General features: G+C 34.0%; 1 protein-coding gene across 2 annotated transcripts in view; it reads left to right on the top strand.

The window, feature by feature from the left end:
• Window positions 1–24,100, top strand: part of LOC133189984 (transient receptor potential cation channel subfamily M member 1-like) — a 50,773-nt gene that overhangs the window by 20,071 nt on the left and 6,602 nt on the right. For both annotated transcript variants that reach the window (XM_061325440.1, XM_061325441.1), the window contains 15 exons: window positions 488–578; window positions 2,345–2,412; window positions 2,518–2,655; window positions 2,880–3,023; window positions 5,723–5,956; window positions 10,049–10,223; window positions 14,722–14,775; window positions 15,089–15,121; window positions 15,569–15,695; window positions 16,494–16,707; window positions 17,853–17,989; window positions 20,208–20,347; window positions 21,634–21,755; window positions 21,843–21,937; window positions 22,230–22,433. In XM_061325440.1, coding sequence (XP_061181424.1) covers window positions 488–578; window positions 2,345–2,412; window positions 2,518–2,655; window positions 2,880–3,023; window positions 5,723–5,956; window positions 10,049–10,223; window positions 14,722–14,775; window positions 15,089–15,121; window positions 15,569–15,695; window positions 16,494–16,707; window positions 17,853–17,989; window positions 20,208–20,347; window positions 21,634–21,755; window positions 21,843–21,937; window positions 22,230–22,433 — 1,976 coding nt within the window. The remainder of the gene's footprint in view (window positions 1–487; window positions 579–2,344; window positions 2,413–2,517; window positions 2,656–2,879; window positions 3,024–5,722; window positions 5,957–10,048; window positions 10,224–14,721; window positions 14,776–15,088; window positions 15,122–15,568; window positions 15,696–16,493; window positions 16,708–17,852; window positions 17,990–20,207; window positions 20,348–21,633; window positions 21,756–21,842; window positions 21,938–22,229; window positions 22,434–24,100) is intronic.

The following is a 24,100-nucleotide window of genomic DNA, read 5'->3' as shown; positions in this document are numbered from 1 at the left end:
TTAAAAATCTTGTTTTAAAAATCAGCAGGATCACAGTCACATAAATACACAAGCATCAACATGTTGAGTAGATTCATTTTGTTCTTCTCATCGTCACCAGGCTAAGGTTGGGCCACAATAGACATGCAAATATAACGAGAAGATCTTTAAAAATCTTTTTCTCCAGAACAGCAGGGAACATGGTCATATTAATTTGCAAGCATCCGCATGTAGTGAAGATTTAAGTTCATTTAAAGTTTTATAGGGAAATCTGTAGGAAAAAAATTTTGTTTCTCAAGAATAGCAGGGCCATCATGAGTCAGGTTGATATGCAAGTGTTACATTTGATTGTCCCCTTTGTGCTAGGTTGGTGACAATATGTAGTCAAGTTTTATATGAAAATATATGGGGGATCTTTAAAATAATCTGAAGATGAGCAGAGCTAATGTGACTTTGGTAAAATTTAACTATGATGATCAGAAACTTATTGTCTGACTTTTACTTGTAGATATATATGAGTGTCTTCTTTATCTTCCCCATGTTGTTTTGGATTACCTATGAGATTAAAAAAGACCCAGATTCTGAAGTGTCAACACCAGGTAACTTTTTCTTGGTCATTAAACATTGTTTCAATAATGAATATAAAAGCAGATTAGTGAAATATTTTATATATTGGTTCTATTAGGAGGTGCTGGCTTCAAGTCCTAGTATAGCAGACCTCTTTAGTTGAATTGCAAATATATAAATTTGTGTATTTTTGTTGAGAATGACTATGGTTATCTCATAGAATTTGCACATAAGAAAAAAAAACTGATGGGATGATTTAATTACATATACCACTATAGGCAAATTATTGTTAAGGAGGTTGGATCCTGCCATCAAAAGTAATGAGAATTTTTTATCAAGTATATTTTTAGAATTTATAAACATAGCTTAATTAAAAATCAAAACAAAAAATGGGGGTCAATGCGCTTTTTTTGCGCTACAGAGCATTTAGTTTGACCCTTTTGCACTGTAAATACGTCTTACAGATAAATCAATTTTTAAAGTTTTTCCTCCAATATTTTTTATTCAAATAAATTATGGGAACAAACACAGTCTTATGTCATCTTGAATAGACACATTAAAATTTGTGACACTGAAAACTTTTTCAAATTACTCCGCATGTTCAATTATTTGACCTTTTTGCACTCAAAAAATTTCATTCTGGCATTAGAAATTTAACAAGCAAAAATATCATTTGAAAGTAATGACATTTTACTGAATTTAAGAAGAATGGTTAAAAGTATCTTATATATTCAGAAAAGAAAATACAAAGTGGGGGTTTGTGATGTTAATTTTTAGATATTACTAAAATAGTGCTAATTTTAAGCTTAAAATAGGGATATTTTTTCTTGACTTTCACAATATATTTGCTATATTTATCAAATATGATGATAGAATTCATGACAGTTTATTTAATATATAATTTACAACCAGTATAAAACAGTTCACTACACAAAATAACTCTGTGTGAAGATTGCATGGAAAAATAGGAATTCAAACTTAACATTTTTTAAATACTTCGAAAGAGAAAAAATGATTATTTTCTTCTAAAAAACTTTCCGCCACAAAATATAGTTCCTCACTTAATGCTTTTGGTATGGAATTTAATCATGGAGTTTTAACTGAATATAGTTTAATTGGCATTGTAGAATCCAAAATTATTGTAAGAATTAAAACTTAATGCAGAATTTTTGAAATATAGGTTAAAATATAAATCTTCTCAAAAGCTCAGGAGCGAACCTCGTTAAATCAAATGGAACATTAAGTACTTTGCAATCCAGCCATGTTAGCTTTTCAGCTCACCTCTATGAGTCCAAAGTAAATACCATTCCCAAATAGCTATAAGCCCTACTCAGTAACCTGGATCAAAATTGCATGGATGATGCATCTCAAGATGCACACTTCCAGACTAGCTGCAGATGCTGGATCTGGATGAGTGTCCAGGTTAAAGGTTTTGGAGCAGGTCCATTCCAAAGTAACTGTGACCAAACTTGCATGGACGATGCAGGTAGTGATGCACACTACCAGAACATGTATTTGGTGTGAGACTTTGCCTAACTTATAGATGATATTTGTTGAGGTGAGCTTTGTAATCTTTACCTATGTTTTTCTTGTTTGCTTGTTTGTTTGCTTTTTTTTTTCATTTTTCCTCTGTGTTTCAATTTTTTAGAAAATGTAAAACCCTTTAAAATTATTTTTGTGTGCAAAAGATTGAATTAAAAAGATAAATTAGACAGTTTCGGTACATGCCCTGCCCCAACCCTTACCCTGAGGTTCTTACAATTTAAGCCTATTATCTTTTTGTCTTGTCATGTTTTAGAAGAGGAAGAGGAACTGGATATAGATCAAATAGATAACCAGGACATGATACCTCTAAAAATCAAATGGGTAGGATTGATAACTCCAGTACTTGCTGTTGTATAGATCTGAGAATTACTTTTGTTTGGTATATTTTAATCCTTTGTACATGTATTTTGTATTTCTGGTGACCAGAAAAGAAGTACAAAAGGAGAGATGAAATACCAAATGAGGAAATTGTTTAGCTACGGTCGACAGAACTTAAGGGTGCCCCTTTATCTACAGTTTTACTATCTATGGAGTGCCCCAATCACCAAGTTTTATCTCAGTCAGGTAAGTAACCCTAAAACAAAATATAGTGAATTTTCACCCAGCTGATGCTAGATACCAAAAGGAAACCCAATGTTGATTATGATACATTCTGTTCTTTATCAATTAAAGATGGATGAAAGAACTCAAACATAATCAACCATGGAGGATGTTTGCTTTAAATTGTTTAATATTCCCCAAAAATGAAACCATAAGATTAAACTGAATGCATCATAAATATTTTTCAGCTGCTGTACATTTTGTACTTGGCCTTGTTCAGTTATGCAGTCATTATACCATCTTGTGGAGATTTCTACATTGACCTTGTTGTGTATTTTTGGACTGCCATGATTTGGGTTGAAATCATCAGAAAAACCATCATCAAGAGAAAGGTACAACTATCCTCACTCTCCTCCCTACTGTAACTGTGTTAATTATAATGAAGTTAAAAGGTACGACTATCCTCACTGTCCTCGCTACTGTAACTGTGTTAATTATAATGAAGTTAAAAGGTACGACTATCCTCACTGTCCTCGCTACTGTAACTGTGTTAATTATAATGAAGTTAAAAGGTATGACTATCCTCACAGTCCTCGCTACTGTAACTGTGTTAATTATAGTGAAATAAACTCTTATTTACTGATACTACAGATAAATACAGTATGTCTGAACTGGATCACTGTTAATTAAATAGTTGCATATGATAGTGAAATTTCATATTTAAATACTTGGACTTTATTATACGAGGGGCATTTGAAAAGTTCTGAACATTGATAGATAGAATGGTAGCATTTAATGGAAGTTGATGTGTTTGATATCACTGATATACAGCATCATGCCAAAAGTATTCGTGAAAATGGCAGACGTCCATTGAGAGTTATCTTGCCTAGCATAATAAACTCACCATTTTTGACACAATAATAAAATTACACATATCTTTAGTACTTTGTGACGTGTCCCCTTGGACCGAATGCAAGCAAGAATTCTTCGTGGTAGTGACTGATAAAGGTTTTTAATGTAATTCACTGAGAAATTCTGCCAAATATCAAAAATAGCTTCAAACAGCTGATTTGGGTTAGATATTTCTGCGACCCGATTTTGTAAACTTCTCTTCACCTGATACCAACAGTTTTCGATAATATTTATGTGTGGTGATTGGGCTAACCAAATGATTCCATAGATGTTGTTTTCATATCCTTGTCAATAAGTCTGGCTCATACCTCATCCACATAGTGCTAGTGAGGAAAGATGTCATGTAATTCTGAATTTATTTTCTAGGTCAAAGGTCAAGGTCAAAAACACCTCCATGTAAAAACCTTTTCCAAGGCATATTTTCTCTATCCTTGGCTAAATGTTGCTCACCCCTAGAGTTCATGTGGGTAAAGAGTGTGCAGTGACTTTGAACCAATTCTTTTGATCAAAGGTCAAGGCTTAAAAAAATCCGTTTAAAATCCTTTTATTAGCTCACCTGAGCCAAAGGCTCAAGTGAGTTTTTCTGATCAAAATTTGTCCGTTGTCTATCAGTTGTTGTCGTTGTCGTTGTTGTTGTAAACTTTTCACATTTTCATCTTCTTCTCAAGAACCACTTGGCCAATTTCAACCAAACTTGCCACAAAGTATCCTTGGGTAAAGGGGATTCAAGTTTATTCAAATGAAGGGCCACACCTTCTTCCAAGGGGAGATAATTAAGAATTTGTGAAAAATTAATGGCATCATTAAAAAATCTTCTTCTTAAGAACCACTGTGCTTGAAAATATGAAACTTATGTGGAAGCATCCTCAGGTAGTGTAGATTCAAGTTTGTTCAAATCATGACCCCTGGGGGTCGGGTGGGGCCACAATGGGCGATCAAAGTTTTACATAGGAATATATAGGAAAAATCTTTAAAAATCTTCTTCTCAAGAACAACAAAGCCATGATTGGTCATATTTATATGGTATCATCCTCAAATAGTGTAGATTCAAGTTTGTTCAAATCGTGACCCCCGGGGGTCGGGTGGGGCCACAATGGGCGATCAAAGTTTTACATAGGAATATATAGGAAAAATCTTCTTCTCAAGAACAGCAAAGCCATGATTGGTCATATTTATATGGTAGCATCCTCTGATAGTGTAGATTCAAGTTTGTTCAAATCATGACCCCCAGGGGTAGGGTGGGGCCACAATGGGCAATCAAAGTTTTACATAGGAAAATATCGGAAAAATCTTTAAAAATCTTCTTCTCAAGAACAGCAAAGCCATGATTGGTCATATTTACATGGAAGCATCCTCAGATAGTGTACATTTAAATTTGTTCAACTCATGACCCCTGGGGGTCGGGTGGGGCCACAATGGGCGATCAAAGTTTTACATAGGAATATATAGGAAAAATATTTAAAAATCTTCTTCTCAAGAACAGCAAAGCCATGATTGGTCATATTTACAAGGAAGCATCCTCAGATAATGTATAGATTCAAATTTGTTCAATTCATGACCCCCCCCCCCCCCCACTTTTATATTTAAACTTTTCAACCTTTCAAGACTGAACTGATTTCTGCTTTTTTCTAGCCATGGTGCTCAGGTAAGCGATGTGGCCCCTGGGCCTCTTGTTACAGGGTATTTCTATCTCCTTTGCCTTATCTTGCTAAAACTTCACCAATAGAGGGCTCAGGGATTAGAATGTGCAGTAACCTTGAACAAAATCTTTATGTCAGAGTTCAAGGTCAAAAAGTTAAAAGGTTAAAAGTACCTGTTACTTGTCAATACTGTCAACTATTAATATGACAGGTGTTTATAAATTTATTGTTAAATACATTGTATAATTGTTGTTTTTGTTGCCTCTTATTTCTTGGGTTGGAATTTAAAAAAAATTTTTTTTACTAAATTATATTACTTTTTCCACAGAATATGTCAGTCCCATTATGAGAATTTTCATTGTATCTGCAGCTGTTTTCTGTAGCAAGGCTTGGAGAATTTTACACAATCTGTGCATCTCATTTCAGAGTCATTTTAACATCAGCATTGGTCTTTACAGTTGGAGCTCTGAATTTTAAACCAGAATTCTGATTCACTGATTGTGTAGTTTTGACAAGTTTTACTTTAATTTTGATTTCAGGAATACAAAGAGATGAAGATATTCTGGACAGTGATAGAGATATGTCTGATTGGTTCCTTTCTGATCGTGATCGGACTGGTCAGAATCATACCTAAGTTTATCCCATTCATCAAGTACACCACGGCCAAATTTGTCATGAGCTTGGGCCTCCTATACTTCTACTACAGGTTACTTAGTGTTTTCCTTCCCATCAGCCCTGTGCTAGGACCGATGATGATCAACTTTAGAATAATGGTATGTATAAAAACCATATTTGCTAGACTATGTGGCCTTTTTAAGGATAATGACATTATGTTTGACATCCATGCCTCCAGTTTTCTGATTGATTGACCTATAGATTCAATTTAACTTTCCTCTGCAAAATTTGTCTATCTCAGTAAGTGTGTTAATTTGTTTAAGCTGAATTGGTCAAAGACCAGAGGAGCTTATGCAATGGTAAGGTGGCCATCCACTGTCTGTCTGTCTGTCTGTAAATAATTTTTCAATACACTTCTCTTTTAACAGTTTTGATCCAATTTCAACTAAACTTTGTACACAAGTACACGATAGAATTATTCATAATTCTGATTATTGGTAAATGAATTTAATGATTCAGCGAATGGTTTTTGCCATCTGAAAATGATTCATAATGCAGCTGTTCCTATAGTTATGGTTTTTAATTTATTTTCAATTAAATCTGGTACAAGTTTAGAAAACATCAAGATACAACATGTAATTAGGGCCCCAAAGGATTTGTGGGTGCGCTATAGTAATCACACTGTCTGTCTGTCTATCCAACTGTCTGTCCAAAAATTTTCATTTTTTCCCAACGCTGGTAAATTTTTAGCTCACCTGAGCCGAAGGCTCAAGTGAGCTTTTCTGATCCAAATTTGTCCGTTGTCTGTCGTTGTCGTTAACTTTTCACAATTTTATCTTCTTCTCCAGAACCACAGGGCCAATTTCAACCAAACTTGGCACAGAGTATCCTTGGGTGAAGGGAATTCAATTTTTTTGAAATGAAGGGCCACACCCTCTTCCAAGGGAAGATAATTACAAAATAGTGAAAAATTAATGGCATCTTTTAAAAATCTTCTTCTCAAGAACCAATGGGTCAGGAAAGATGAAACTCATGTGGAATCATTGTCAGGTAGTGTAGATTCAAAATTGTTAAAATCATGACCCCCGGGGATAGAGTGGAGCCACAATGGACGATCAAAGTTTTACATAGGCCTTCAAAAATCTTTTTCTCAAGAACAGAAAAGCTATGATTGGTCATATTTATATGGAAGCATCCTCAGGTGGTGTAGATTAAAGTTTTTTCAAATCATGACCCTCTGGGGGTAGGATGGGGCCACAATGGACGAACAAAGTTTAACACAGGAATATATAGGAAAAATCTAAAAATCTTCTTCTCAAGAACAGCAAGGCCACGATTGGTCATATTTATATGGAAGAATCCTCAGGTGGTGTAGATTCAGGTTTGTTCAATTCATGACCCCCCGGGGTAGGATGGGGCCACAATGAAAGTTCAAACTTATAGGAAAAAAGCCACATATAGTCAAAGAAATATGTAAGCATCCTTAGTTAGTGTAGATTCAATTTTGTTCAAAACATGAACCCCCCCCCATTTTAGGGTTAGATTGGGACCACACATGCATTTAAGCTTTTCAATACTAAACTGATTTTTGCTTTTTTTCTAGCCACAGTGCTCAGGTGAGCTACGTGACCCATGGGCTTCTTGTTTTATGATTGATGTTCAAATTTGGTATGATGTTTAAATAGGCACTAAGACATATTTTGATACCAAGGTTGGTTCTTTATGTTATCTGGGCAGGAGCTGAGGTGGAGAGGTAGATGCCACTGTTTATATAGGAATGAAGACAGAAATAACTTTTCTAAACTTCTGAAAAATTGCAGTGAATCCTTCCAGATTTTATTACCTTGCCTGCTGCAGATCGAAGATCAGAAGCCTAATCTCCTGTTAATTTTCAAGTTGGATAATAACATCATTCTCTGTTTTTTTGGAAATATCCTTACATTTTATGATTACAGTAGTTGTTTTACATTCCTGAGAGACTTCATATATTTTAAATTTCCTTTTTAATTTTTTTTTAAGTTATCATAATCTCATTCCTTTTAACTCCACCAATGCATATCCCTTTCTGGGGCCCTTGCTAACTGGTTAGTTTTCTAGTTCTGTAAATGTTAATTGAAAAGAGGGTGTTTCAAGTCCAGATGCAACTTTTTCCTTCTACTAATATGTACAAACTGATAGAACTATACAGTAATCTTATCTGACAAAGATTTTAGTCGAAGAGTGACCTCTCTTGATTTCTGTATGTCTTCAAATCTGTTCAATATTTTCAATTATCATGAATTTCGTTAGATGAAAGTCTTGTATCTTTTAGCTTTGATGCATTTACATGCATAACTCAAAGTAGATTTTTGTACAAAATTGCCACATGGCAACATACTTTAAACTTTATTGGCCATTCTCAGATTTAGGACACCAAGACAAAAATTGCAGGTCCTTTTGAGATATTAGTAGATTTGCATGATGGAAATTGCAGATAAAACCCATAGTATTTCATAATGAAAGAAGTTAATGACCTTTGTAATATTTTATTGCATTCAGTAAATGCAAAATCATTTAGCTATCGTTTTTGGTTGTGAAAGCGATCTTTCTACACCTGGCCTAGGTTTGAATTACAATTTTTCTCAGTATCTAGTGCATTTATCTCTTCCGAGTTTTGCACTATAGTAAGGATAAAACTAAACATGATTGACCACTTTATTTCTCTGTGCCTGCCATCCTGACACTAAAGTTTGAACCCAGTTTTAAAAAAAAACAAGCTAATTCAGAGAATTTGTGTCCCCCGCTTAGGGAAAAAAGAAGAGCATGCACAGTCTCTTGGGGGGGGGGGGGGGGGGTCACACTGCCCCTCTGTATTTGTAGAATTATTAAATGTATACATGTATATTGAAGCAAATTAAAAAACTGCTATTAAATATGGATATAAAGATTTGATTGCTTATTCTTTAATATGTATATAGAAGATTCTTTTTAATATACAGAATATTTATCACACTGTAATAATGATTTTATGAGTTTGTACACGCCAGACATCATAACTTTTTCATTTCACATGTTGAATAGTGTCATTTAAAGTAAATCCAAAAAAAAAACCCATTAAAAAAAGAAAAATAGAATCGATCAGGGATTGAACCCGGGCCTCCTGCTTGCTAAGCGAGCAACATACCACTAGACCATGGAGGCACTTGATTATACAGCAAATTAAAGGCAAACACTAGGTCACACACAAAAGTCAGTAATGATAATGTCGTAAGAGTTATGCTTCTTTGACTATGTAACAAGACGTTAATCTACTCATTTCCATAATATGACTCATATTGAGTTAAGTCTGATTAAATGCAAACATTAGGTCACATATAATGTTTATATTCACGTTCGATATTGTCAAAATTTAACACATTACATATTGTCTAATTTAGCCTTTACTTAACAGTTCTAATAGATGTAATTAGAATAAAAAGTTGGCCGACAACCTGTATTATACGTAATAACTCTCCACATGCCCCTGTGCTAAAAATAGTGCCAAGTGACTTTTAGATATACAATAAATAAAAAAAAAAACGGGGCAGAACACTTTGAGAGGGGCGAGAGATGCCATTTGGAGTTATGGTATAAAATTTCTTTGCAAAAGCTCAAAAGCTTTTTGAGATATCGCCAGGAAACGAAAGTGTTACACACAGACAGAATTTGTGAATTTACGACCTTGAACTTTGACCTTTTGACCTCAAAATCAATAGAGGTCTTCCTTAGGCCACAGGGAGTTGTTATGTAAAATTTCATAGCAAAAGCTCAAAGAATTCGCGAGATGTCGCACAGAAATGAAAGTGTTAAAACAGACAGAATTTATGAATTTATGACCTTTGACCTTTTGACCTCAAAATTAATAGGGTTCTTCTTTAGTCCATAGGGAGTTGCTATGCAAAATTTCATTGCGAAAGCTCAAAGGGTTCTCGAGATATCGCGTGGAAATGAAAGTGTTACAGACAGACAGAAATATAGACAGACGGACAGACAGACCCAAATTAATATCCCCCACTTTCAGTGAAAGCGGGGGACAAAAATCTAAGCCAGTCAAATATTTTTGGTTGAGGAATGGCAAACAGCTTTTAATTTAATTTGCCAAATCAGAATTAAAGTCGCATCTTCAATTTAATAACTTGCAATTTAAAGCCATATAAGTATATGAGATAGGAAATCTTAGAGAAATGTAGAATAGAACTCACTCATGAACAAATGTGTCTTGATTTTTTCAGATGAAGAAAGACTTTGTGACATGGATGAGAATGTTCCTGGTATTTATGATTGCGGGTGGAATTACCATTCAGGCAACGCTGTACCCTAACTATCCCGCCTCAGAGGTGGGCATTGTCAGTGCCCTCAGCAGGGCCTTCTTTGGAATGTTCCTGACTAAAATTGATGACCTAGACAGTATGTTTCATTGCATATTATCTAAATACTTACTTTTTTAAGTTAACCTTGGGTGACCTATTGTTATCTTTTTTAATCTATCATTATATCCATCATGTAAACCTTTCACTTTATTGACTTGTTCTTTGTTGTGACAGTTTCAACTAACTTGGTGCAAAGCATCCTTGATGCTTGATTCAAATTTGTTCAAAGAAATGGAATTAATTTAAACTTGTTCAAATAAAGGGAGGTGATTTGAAAATAGGGCAAATTGCCAAAGGGGGTGGGGGGTTGGGGGGGAGGGGTTCAGTGCTTAACATTGTACTAAAAAGGACTGGGAAAATATCTTATTCAAAAATAACAATTTTTTTCACTGAAATGTTTTATCTCACCAGAGCACCAGAGTCAAAAGCTCAGCTTTTCTGATCAGAGTGTGTCCTCTGGCATCTGTTAACAGTAACATTGTACATTTTGAAATTCATCAACAAAGTATCCTTGGATACAGGAATTTCTAGTTTATTCAAATGAAGAGTCATACCCTCTTTCATAGGGAGATAATTAGAAAATAGTGAAATTATCTTTTCTTCTTGAGAGCACCAGAGCCACAATTAGTAACATTAATATGCAAGCATTCCCATGTAGTGCAGATTCAAGTTTGTTCAAAGCACACCTCCTGAGGGATCAAAATTTGATGTAAGACTAAATAGAAATTTTGTTTTCAAAATTATCTTCTCAGAAACAACAGGTCCATAATAAGTCTTATTATATGTAGAAAATCCTAATCAAAAGCATATTTAGCTCTTCTGAGCCAAAGGCTCAAAGAGTTGATGCATCTTGGGTCCATGGAGTACGACAACTGAAAAGTAGGTCACCTTGACCTACTTTTGAAATTTTATGGTTGTATTTAATATTTTCAGGTACTATTTGGTTTAGAATCATTTAAATTTGTCAGTTGATGTATCTTGGGTCCTCAGAGTAGGTCGACTGAAAAGTAAGTTACCCTGACCTACTTTTCAATTTATAGGACTATAATTAAATATTTCAGGTACTAATTGGCTTAGAATCATCAAACTTTGTCAGTTGAGGTATCTTGGGTCTTCGGAGTAGGTCGACTGAAAAGTAGGTCACCGTGACCTACCTTTTGAAAATTTATGGCTATAATTAAATATTTCAGGTACTAATTGGTTAGAATCATCAAACTGTCAGTTGATGCATCTTGGGTCCTCGGAGTACGACAACTGAAAAGTAGGTCACCATGACCTACTTTTTCAATTTATATGGCTATAATGAAATATTTCAGGTACTAATTAGCTTAGAATCATCAAACTTTGTCAGTTAATGCATCTTGGGTCCTTGGAGTAGGTTGACTGAAATGTAGGTCACTGTGTCCTACTTCTGAAATTTTATTGCTTTATTTAAATATTTTTAGGTACTAATTGGCTTAGAATCACCAAACTTTGTTGATGCATCTTGGGTCCGCAGAGTTAGTTGACTGAAAAGGAGGTCACTGTGACCTATTTTTGAAATTTTATGGCTTTATTTAAATATATCAGGTACTTATTGGCTTAGAATCGTCAAACTTTGTCAGTTGATGCATCTTGGGTCCTCAAAGTATGCCATCTGAAAAGTTTAATTTCTGAACATTATTTTTTGTAATTAATTGTTATAAAGGACAGAAAAAAAGATGATTGTCCTTAAATATGACTTCAATTTGTACAAAATTTGAATGTAATGTCAGGCGGATCGATATGTTTTTGACGCAAGTCATTGTGACGTATGCAACCCATTTTATACGATATAAAATAAATTTTTTATCCAATCAAATACAGCGTTACAACCAGAATTTAATTATAATACTACAAAATGAAATGATTTGCTATTTTAAACTATAGGAAACCATTAAACTACATCTAATCTTACTATAACATGCTGTTTTGTCTTTAATTAAATTCCACATAGCATGTATAAACAAGTCACTGATTGCGATCCACTTGCCGATGTGACGTCATTTCGTAAAACCTGACACAGTTTGTATGCAGTGAGAGGTGGAACAAGAAATATTTTCACAACGAAAACTATATTCTATAATTAAATAAAATATTATTTAAAGAAATTTAAGAGGCCAATAACTTGTGTGCAATGTCTTCTATATGATTTTATTCATATATATTCCGTATATTTCCTATTTAATTGATACTGCCGTATATTTGTATGCAAGTTCATCAGAGGGTAATGTAAGGGTCTTAATAAATCAATCTAGTGCAAGGGCATACACTCAATGGATCACATTAAGCTTTTACATATAACCTCTAGAAGTATTAAGGTATCTGAAAAGTGCTGCGATCCTGGTGAAATCTTGAAAATGAATTGATTATATCTATATTTAATGCCGTTGACCAGCGAAAAATACAGAATGCGGTCATATAAATTTGATTTTAACAATGAAATAGCAGAATTTATAGAGGATCGCAGCACTTTTCAGAAACTACAATGCGTGTTGAAAATATTTATACTCTGAATTTAGAATTTTAACTTGATTATGCCCTTGCACTAGTGAAATTTATAGGTGACCTCAATACTGCAAGTACATGTGCTATCTCATGTGACTGCTGCATCACGTGACAAGTCTAAATATAAAATCTCTCCGTCCTCAATATGTAGTTATTAACCATAATTACATTTGTTGGATATCAATAAAGTACTGAAAAGAATCGCCATCCTGATTAAGTATATATTTTCAATCACAAAAATTGCCGATATTTCCATTGCGCACCTTAACTGTACTGCGGAGAGGACGTTCTAAGTTTTATGAACTTCTGTCCGATCCTTTTGTTGTAACATCTAAACAATAAAATTTTATGGTTATAATTTTAAAAATATTTTAGGTATTAATTGGCTTAGAATCATCAAACTTAGTTGATGCATCTTGGGTCCTCAGAGAATTACAAGTGATAAGTAGGTCACCATGACCTAGTCTCAGGTACTAATTGGCTTAGAATCATCTTGGGTTCTCAGAGTGTTTCATCTAAAATGTAGGTCATGATGACCTACCTTTGGAATTTCAAGGCTTTATCTAAATACAGTTGAACTTCGGTATCTTGAACATGGATATCTCGAATACCATGGATATGTTGAAGTGATTTTGAAGTCCCAACTGTTTATTCCGTAAGTATTTGACCCTGGATATCCTGAATCCTCAGTTATCTCGAAGTATTTTCTCGGTCCCCTGGGTTCGAGATAATGAGGTTTTACTGTATACAGGATAGAGGCTTCAAATAGAAGTGTTAGGTTGTACAGTTTATCAGAAGAGAGATTCAAGGCCCTTGGGCCTCTTCTTGGCCCAATTTGGCTTAAATTTCATCAAAAGCATGCTGGTAAGTACAATGTCTGCAGTGACCTTGAGCTAGGTTTTAAATCAAAAGTTAAGGTCAAAGCAGAGCTCAGTATAAAATGGATAGTCCTTCAGCTTGAAGCAGACCTATTTGTGAAATCCTTGTTTGGAGTATGGATTTTCTGCCCAGGCCTTATTTGGACCAGTGTGGCTAAAACATGCACTGCACTTATAGAAACACTATGCAGTGTTTGAACTAAGTGAAGGGTTAAAGTTACATAATGAGTCAAAATCATGTGTTTCATCTAAGAAAGTTGTCTCAAAAAACGAAAGATTTATGTGAAATATGAATATAGCAAAGTTTTGGCAACTCAACTACACTCTAAAGCAAGAAAAAAGCTGCAAAATGTAAGTGCCGGAAAAACAATTGTTGTAACTATCTCTTTGTTTTTATCGTCAATGTCCACAATGTGAAGGTCACGCATTCTTTATTTTTAGCGTGAAACTTGTAAACAACATTAAATTGGAGCAAGCAGAAGTGAGAAATAAGTTCTGATCATCTTTTTTAAAGATTGTATAAAAATTCTCGGTCATCCGACATTTATATCTATGGAATTGAAACCATGGTAAATTCTTCAACTTTTCAGCGCATGCGTACAATAAAGAGGAAGAAGTGAAGCAATATTTTTGTGTTGGGTTACACAAAGATTTTTTTTTACTTTTATTTTTCTCCATTAAAATAGATCTTTTAGGTTCTGAAACCTGTAATTTTCTGAAACCTAATACTTTCAAGAACTGAACAAAATTTGCATGTGTCGTGCATAAATTCTACTTTTGTCTATTTTCGCGTTTTTCCATCATGGTGTCACTTTAAGATTTTTACAAATTTTTTTTAAAATTCCAAGTAGCATTTTTTTTTTTACTGAGACAAAAGCATCTGAGTACAAATTACTCCTCTTTTACAAGTCCCTTTCATCCAAAAGCTTATGTCCTTTGCTTAAAGCTGGCCGACAGCCAGCCCTTTGAGATAGTCACCATCTCAATGATGTCTAGTTTGGCTAGTTTTGAAGCATTTATAAATATTTCCCAAAGTCATTGGAAATACTGGGGGGGGTTTTATGGTACTGAGACAATACAGGATACATTTTTACCCTCATTAAAATTTTCTTTCATTTTTATAAATTACAGGTAATGATAGGTGTGAAAACTTTTATGCCAACCAGACAAGAGAAGTTTGCTACAGTAAGTTTTGTTTGTGTTCTACTGCCGTTAGCATAGGAATCCAATTTAGTGTACACATAAATTTGTGTTTGATTAAAAATATTTATGTGTTCAGAGATTTCTTTAATGAATACTCTGATATACATGTACATGTTTATATATTACATATTTAACATCAGTCATGTATTTCTGGTATAGATACTCTGATGTACATGTATATATATTACATATTTAACATCAGTCATGTATTTCTGGTATAGATACTCTGATGTACATGTATACATATTATATATTTAACATCAGTCATGTATTTTTGGTTTATTTCATGTTTCAGATGCTGCTGCTTCATTCTGGAAAAGAAATACAAGTATGTGACATAAATGTTAAATAATTTGATAGCAAGAATATACATATAGGTACATGTATGGGGATCTATTTGAAAAATTTGCTAGACGTTGAGGGATTGTTTTGGATTATACACCAAGGTTAAGATTTTTTTTTTTGAAAAAATAAAAACTGAGTCAAAAGGGTGAGGTGTTTTATTTTCAGTCAGAGCTCAAAATCAAGGAGTATAATTTACATTAATTAGTAAGATTATAAAGATCCATTTACATGTACATATGATAAACTTAAGATTTAACATATGGTCAAACAACTATCCAGCAAATGAAATATAGTGTACTTCAGCCCTATTAGTTTATGCAAATGTGTTAGATTTAATAATCTTTCATTTTTGAGATTAAATTTAAAATACTTTTACAATAAAGTGAGTACTTGAGATCTTGTGATTTTTTCAGCATTGTCTGAATTGTAGGTCAGATCAGGTTTCAGCCTGAGTTTGCGGAGTGTCCGTACCGTAGCTTTGGTGGTTACGCGATGGTGATTCAGTATCTCGTTATTACTAAACTTGTCCTCCTAACTCTACTCTATGCTATGTTCAGGTATGAGCTCTCATCCATATTGTAGTTATCCTAATATTATTAACAGTGACCTTTCCAAGTTCAATGATTACAAATACTGAGTGCGAAATGTGATGTTTTAATCTGAACAATGCATGTATATATATCATGAAATTATTGTATGTATATGTAGCTGGGGATCCAAGAAAATCCATAAATTCACAATAACCCTAGTCATACTAAACAAGTTTATTGTATTAATATTTTCTTATGCAGGTGTCTTAATAGTAATTTTGTTTGAGGTTCACATCAAGTCATGGTCGAAGCAAATTCTCTCCTCCCATTTTGGGCATTTCTGCATGAAACTGGAAATGAATTATTTTGAAAACTATATTTGTAAATTTTCTGATTTAAGCAGATGCTAAATTTGATGTCTGCTGTGTTTGAGGGGGGAGTGATTAGGCCCTGCACTTGATTTTCAAGCACCAGCTTGACTTAGATGGAAACAAATTTGAGTGCCTTGCTTGATAGCTATGTGTTTTTTGGTACTAAAATGTGTATAGAGAATTTCTTTACTAGATTTGAAAATGAATACTCTCAAAAGTTTTTTTTTTAATTTATACTACCTATACCAAGTTGTGAATTTTTATTAATAATAAGTATCAAAATTTGATACTGTAGCAACATGCACCTATAATTGCAAGAATATATGAAAATCTATTACTTTTAGCTTGTCTTTCATCTGATATTGCATGTTTTACTGACGGAGAAGAAAGATATTCTAAGGCATGACTAAATATTCTAAATTTCAAAGATTTTATGGTGGTTATTATATTTCAGTGTCACCAATGCCAAAGTTCAGCAGGAATCAGAGGAAATCTGGAAGTATCAGGTGTACAGTATCATTGTGGATTTTGAAACTCGTCTGAGATTGCCGGCTCCATTTAATTTCATTAGCTACATCATCATGTTGTTTGAGTTCATCTTTAAGAAACTCCAGCAGTGCATGAAGAAATGCTGTAGATCTTCATGCCGTAGGAAAAAGGACACAATGGTAAAGTGATTTCATTTTTATGCCCTCACCATAAAATGGCTGGGGGCATATAGTGTTACCCTGTTCCATCATTCTGTCATTATTGACTTTCCATTCATTATCTCTGCAACAGTTGCACACATTCTACTCAAATTTGACATATGGATATGTCATAGAAATATACAGGTCAAATTTAAATTTGGTCATGGTCCAATGATTTTTGACAGTAATCCTTCTTGAACTTAAAAAAAATAAGAAATTTTCAGTTTCCACTCTCTAACTTTTGTAGGGATGTATGTATAAGGTTAAAATTGAATTGTCCAGACCCAAACTCACAGTAATATGGTCATGTCACAGGTTTCATAAGTGTAAAATTCTTGCCTTGATCATAACTAAAGCAGAGAAAAACTAGAGTATTATTTTATGCTCAAAGGGTGCTTTTTACCGGAGGATGTTTGACAGACCTGTGTGATGGTCATTTGGAGAGGGTCAAGGTCACTGGGTTTCTGATATTAAATTCTAGCCCTTACCATAATTTTATAATGGAATACCTATAGAGGATAATACACATACTTGGCTTTAGGGTCAATTATGATTGTGACCCTGAACGAAGGTCATTTATACAAGGTAAAGGTCATATGATTTAAATTTCAAATTCTGAAGATCTCTGAAATGTAAATTTCTAAAAGACAAAACTTTGTATTGGAGGAGCATCAGAAGGTCATATTGATTCTTAGGCATGGTTGTGTCAGGACTTTGACCCATGGTCGTTAAAGCAATTTCAAGGTCACTGGCAGAAAAAGTGGATGCAATTTAATGAACATTCAGCATGTGGTATCATTTTGTGAGCTCACAAGGGCTTTCATATTTTACATGTGTTTTCCTTGTGACAAGACCTTTCTTTCTCATAACCTTGATCTTAGAGTTGGACCTTTTGTAAAACTGTAACCTTTATTAACTTCTGAACAGTTATTGCTAGAGCTTTCATATTTTACATAGTCCTTGTGACAAGACCTTTCTTAGGACAGTTTTAGTTGCTCTTTTCAGAATCTAAGAGAGTGGCTCCTAATTGGGGAAAAATATCATTTTGACATGAAGAACTAGACACAATAAATTCTTGTAATTCAAATAAAGAACTTACAGTAATATTAAATCTCCAATTACAGGATTTTGCCAATGTGTCTGTTGTAAAAGTCAAGGACTCAACAGATTACAGCTACTGGAAGATCTGTTTGAAGAAATTGAATGAGGAACAGGAGCAAGATGAAAGAGAGGCTGCAAGACAAACAATGCAAAGTCAAAGGTTAGAAAAATCAGTTATATGTTAGATTTATTGGTGTTTTAGCTTATTCATTGCAAGCAAAATACACATATATTATAATTATGAATCTACAAAAGTAATCCATGAGCAGTTAAGCAATGGATTCTGTGACAGATGTAGTGAGAGCGATATTATAATTACGATGTTTTAACTTTTAACTGTATCACTTGAATACATTTTTTTTAATAATTGTTTTGATATGACCCCCGATTGCTGTCAGATGATGTGCATTGCCAAATACAAGTTATTTTCTTTGCTAATTAGGACTTTAATGCTGATATGATGTTGAACTAATTGTTATCTATAGTTTCCTATACTGTTTACATGATCGCATAATTAAAACAGTGTTTATTTAGCTATTATTCGGTAAATATTGTTACCTGGTATGTTTTCACCGCATGGTTGTTATTCTGGAAGTGCGATTTCCCATAATGCATTATTTTTAAGATGTGAAAAGTTGTAAGCGGCGATTTATTTAATTAATTGTATGTCAATATTTTATAATCATTTCGAAATTTACTTTGTTCATAAAGTAGTTATAATATTTTACTTGTTTCTATTTTCTGGTGAAACATGTGCACACTTTTTCGTTGCCGTGGGAATTGGGGTATCGCGTATCGCCTGTGATTGGTTGATGATCAGGTGCGCGATGTTTCTGATTGGTGATCGTATTTTACGTCATTTCGTAGTATTTAATGATGTATCTATAGTAAGAACGCGGAGTTGCAGCGTTTGAACAGTAGGATACACCACTGTATCAAGGTGTGTGTTTAATTTAGGTCTTTAGGTTAATAGTTTGATAATATTAAGTGGTGTGGGGGAAAACTTTATTCAGAGATTGAATAATATTTATTTACCAGTATATTACTGGTTTAGATTTTCAAGTTTACTGGTTTATTACCAGTTTGGGATTATACTTAGGATTACCAGGATTTTTATTAGGTCTAAGAGAGTTAGACTTGCACATGAATTATTATTACTGGATAAGACTCCAGTTATAGAGGTTTTTATTAATTTATGAAACACCAGAGATTTTGTGAATATTTAACAGTATTGTTTTGTTTCTGTGTCCTGTGAAATAAATTTATAGACTTTCCATGGAGTTCTTGACTTGTTGAAAACAGTCCAGTTAGCGCATCCGCATGTTACAGATTCTCATGATTCAAATAAGCTTGATGAGATAATGATCTGTTCTCTTCAGATTGCAAAGGACATGAACTTAATTGCTGTTCTTTATTAAGCTCACCTCAACGAAGTCGAGATTAGCTTATGGTATACCCTAAGTGTAGATAATTGAGTTTAAGTTTTATAAGCTTGTAACTATAAGTCTATGGTGACACAACTTGTATGATAGATGCATTAAGGGATTCATGTTACCAGACATGCCTGGGATTCTAGATCTGACTTATGTTTTTTTTGGGGGGGATGAGTGACCAAGGTAAAGTTTTAAAAGCAGGTCCATTTCCAAGTAACTGAGCCCTATAGTGACCAAACTTGCATGGATAATGAATCTAATGCATCTAAGGAAACACACTATCAGACATGCTTCAAATGCTGGATCTGACCTACATTTTCTGGATGAGTGACCAGGATAACATTTTTGGAGCAGATTCATTCTCAAGTAAGAATAAATTCGAAGTTGACCAAACTTTCATTGATGATACATCTAGGGATGCACACTATCAAACTTTGGTTGCTTTGTCTAAATTACATTTTTCAGATGAATGACAAGTTTAAGTTTTTGGAGCAGATCCATTCCCAAGTAGTATCTAAAAGCTCTAATGTGACCAACTTGCATCTACAGATGAACACTACCAGACTTGCTCTCCCATTTTCCATTTTTTGAGCAGGTCCATTCCAAAGTAAATATAAACCCTATGATAACCAAATTTGCAAGGATGATGCATGTGAGAATACACTACAACACATGCTTGGGATGTTGGATCTGGCCTACATTTTCCAGATGAATGACAAGGTTAATTTTTTGGAAGCAGGTCCATTTCCAAGTAGCTATATGCCTTATGAGTTATGATGACCAAACTTGAATGGATGATGCATCTAGGGATGCACACTACCAGAACATTCATTTTGTTAAAGACTTTGCTTATATATGTACATGTAGATAGCATTTGTTGAGGAGAGCTTTGTAATCCTATGTTTTATGTTTCAGTTTATTATGTCATTTAGAATTCCATTGTAGAATAGAACAGCTGGTAACACAATCCAAATTACAGAGGAAATTTAATGACAAAATGGCAGAACAGATGTCAAATTTGGAGAGACAGTTGATTGCCTGTAGCTTAGCCTTGGAGCAGATAGCCCACAAAATAGACACCATTGGTTAGTATTATTCAGAGCCATATGGATTTTTTTTACTTTATACATGTATTTTTGACTTTGTAATCTGTAAACACTAAAGTAAATTCCCTGTAAACTTACTGTGAACTAAATTAATGCAGAAATGTCTCTTTTAGGTCACCTGCATCACTGATTTTGTCAGTTGTCGTAAACTCATCATCACCGGTCGTAAACTTTTGAACATTTTCATCTTCTTCTCTAAAACCACTGAACCAATTTCAACCAAATTTGGCTTATAGCATGAATGGGTGAAGGGGTATAAAAATTTTCTTGGTCCCTTCCCCCATTGGCCATAGGGGTTGGCTAAAACCATCAAATTTGGGTTCATTCATATTGGTGTAATATATGGCCACCAATAGGGGATCAAAGTTTTACTTGGGAATATATAGGAAAAAAATCTTTAAAAATCCCCTTTTCAAGATCAACAAAGCTATGAATCCCCATGTTGTGTGGATTCAAGTTTGGTGAAAGGTTACCTGCAGTAGCATTTTTGAAAATAATGAAGATCACAATAAAATAAAACTGGAGAAAAACTGCACTGAAATCTAGATGCACAATTAACAAAATTATTGCTCTTTACAAGTGGATATTTTTACCTGCTCTGAAAATACCAAGTAAATATCGAAACGAGTGATAGCGAGGCAATACTGGCATGACTTCACAACATGTACTGTATAAGCACATCAGTATTAATGACACCAATAAAGATTTTAGATTGGATATGGGTGGCATGGGTCTACAATTTTTAAAAAATCAGACAGAATAATTATTGTGCCTGATATCAGACCTTATCTGTATGAACCAGAGGCTGATTCTGAACAAAAAATATAGAATGATTAAAAACAGCCTACAGCATACCATATACAACTGAAAAAACGAATCACAAAAATACACAAGATTTACCAAAAACACCCACAAAAAACACATGAAAAACACAGAATGCCATTTTAAATCCACAATATGAATGTCATAGAACAATTACTTATATTTTCCTAAGGTCTTCAATATTAACTAAAAAATGAAAATATAATTTTATTCTCTTGTCTAATTTAAAAAAAACAACTAATACTATAGTCACTAAATTTAATAGTCACAAAAGACCATATAATGGGACTTAATTTTTCATTGCAATAAATTGGGGAAAAAAATCTTTCAAGAATTGGGGAAAAAAATCTTTCAAGAATTTTATGATGAAAAACAGCAGTGCCAAGGTACTCGGGTGAGCATTGTTGTTCATGGGCCTCTAGCTTGTTTGTATGTTTCTGCAGATCCCCAGGCCCGGCCAGAATTAGAGACTGTCACCTCCCTACACATTGCTAGTCGTCAGTCTCCATACCCCAACACCAAGATACAAAGGTTCCCGGTCTTTGACAAATACGTCAACTGGGAGGTAGGTGTCATGATCCAGTTCTTATACAATATTTTGTTAAAGGCAACTGAAGATGACATACTGTTACATGTTTAATATTATGTGCAGGAACCTTATCCAACATATGATCCAGTCCTGTACACCAAACCTGTGGATGAATACAGAGAATCTATACAGAGCCTGGTGGATCCAGATTTTATAGAGTATGTAGGATGAAGACATTAAGCTGGACTGATGTCAGGATTTTTTTTTATGCAAAATTTGATGAAATATTGGGAGTCAGAAACAGTCAAGATAGTTAGTGATAGCAGTGCCTTATGTTCATGCTATTTACTGTATATTGATGAGATCACAAACATTTTCAATAATGAAAACAGCATTTTATTTTTATATTTCTCAAAACAACATTTTTAGCCTTGAAATATTTATGAGATGAAAATTCTAACGATTACCTGATTTGTTTTTCTTATAATATTATTGTTGATATTTCTTTAGGATCAGGCAACGTATAGAGAGCAGCAGCCAGAGTCAGGAAGAGAGAGCTAGTTTACTGTCGGCTACTGGGTACCAGAAACCCCTGTGGAATATGTCAGCTACATTTGTCATCAATGAGACTAACATAGAAATTAACAGAGTATCCTGGATCACTAAGGATGGCTTGCCAATACGATATGAGCTCGACTCATCCAACATGCCAATGTAAGATTTTTCAATCAGAATTTTTAGTGCAAATATTTTGTGAAATCAAGACTGTAACAATTATTTGTGTGTAGGCTCCAGGCTGGGAGTAAGTCATGTTTTGAAAAATAAATTGCAAATTTGAAAATTTCCTTTACTCTGGGAGCATGTATGAGGCAAACTGTTTGTATGATCACAATGAGTTCTTGACTTTTTACCCAAAATTATAAAATTGATGCATCCTTTGTCCAGCAGTCGGGCTTCAGAGTGGGTCTAAGATGGTTATATAATGAATTGAAAAGACATTTCACCTTTGAAAATCTAATACTTTCATGGACATTTGGCAGACAAATTGTTTAATCCTCAATTAAAGGTGTACAATTCTTGGACTCTGTTCCACGATGGGGCTAAGTTGATAAAAAATGACAAGAAAATTAGATCTTTGAAAATTTTTCAATAATTTTGGAGAAGTAGCAGGTTAATTTCTTGTATGATTTTAAGGAGTAGCTAGACCTCTACAAAAATTATAAAATTCAAGTTCCTAAAATTCAGTCCCCAGAGTTGGGCAAGTTGGTCATATATTTAAAATAAATATACAGGGTACCTATCTTTGTTACTCCTAAACTTCAAGGAGACAAGATGTATGAATATGATAATTTTTATAGAATCCTCACCAAGCTGTAAATGTTTTCTCACATGAGTCCAAACCAGTTCCAAGTGGACCCAAAAAAAGTCATAGCCTAAGAAACTCAAGATGCCCAGGTGCTCCTAAAGGTCCAGGGGCCTCTTTTCTTCTTGGACTCTTCTTGGACTTGGGCCCAAAGTACTCATAGCTTGAGAAATTCGTAATACACAGGTGACCATCAAGGCCCATGGGCCTCTTGTTCAAATTTTCATATGGGTATTTTTTACAGTATTTTTAAAAAGTAAACTGCAGAGATGAATTTTAAATGGGCTTTTTATAAGCTCAGCTGAGCAGAGGGCTCTAGTGAGCTTTTCTGATCAAAATTTGTCCGTTGTCTGTTTGTTGTTGTTGTTGATGCCATTGGCATCAATGTAAAATTTTCACATTTTCATATTTTTCTCCAGAACCACTGGGCCAATTTTACTTCTAGTAAGAGCTTTGATAACATCCTTACCCTTCTTTTTACATTTGAATATAGGAAAAAATCTTTAAAAATCTTCTCAAGAATGGCCAAGCCATAATTAATCATACTGATATGGAAGCATCCTCAGGTGATGAAGATTCAAGTTTGTTCAATTCATGACCCCCAAGGGTAAGGTGGGAATATAATAGCAATTTGAAAAATCTTCTTAAGAACAGCAAAGCCACGATAAGTCATATTGATATCTAAGCATCATAAGGTAATGTGCTATAAATTCATATTTGTTTAAATCATGAACAAATCACCCCAGGGGTAGGGTAGTACTATAAAAAATTTGCATAGGAATACATGTATAATGAGGAAAATCTTCAAGAACAGGAAAACCATGATTAATCATTTTGATATGAAAGCATCATCAGGTAGTTTAGATTCAAATTTGGTCAAACCATGACCCCCAGGGATGGAGTGGGCCACAATTGGCCATCAAAGTTTTATCTTCTTCTCAAGAACATCAAAGCACTGACAAGTCATATTTATATGGATCAAAGCATTCTTAGGTAGTGTTTAATCAATTATTTTTGA

The sequence above is a fragment of the Saccostrea echinata genome, unplaced genomic scaffold (assembly GCF_033153115.1).
Source record: "Saccostrea echinata isolate AGI-Se365-2 ecotype Australia unplaced genomic scaffold, CSIRO_AGI_Sech_v1 ptg000020l, whole genome shotgun sequence".
Taxonomy (NCBI): Eukaryota; Metazoa; Mollusca; class Bivalvia; order Ostreida; family Ostreidae; genus Saccostrea; species Saccostrea echinata.
The sequence above is the reverse complement of the archived record's forward strand: the minus strand, read 5'-3'. Positions and strand labels throughout refer to the sequence as shown.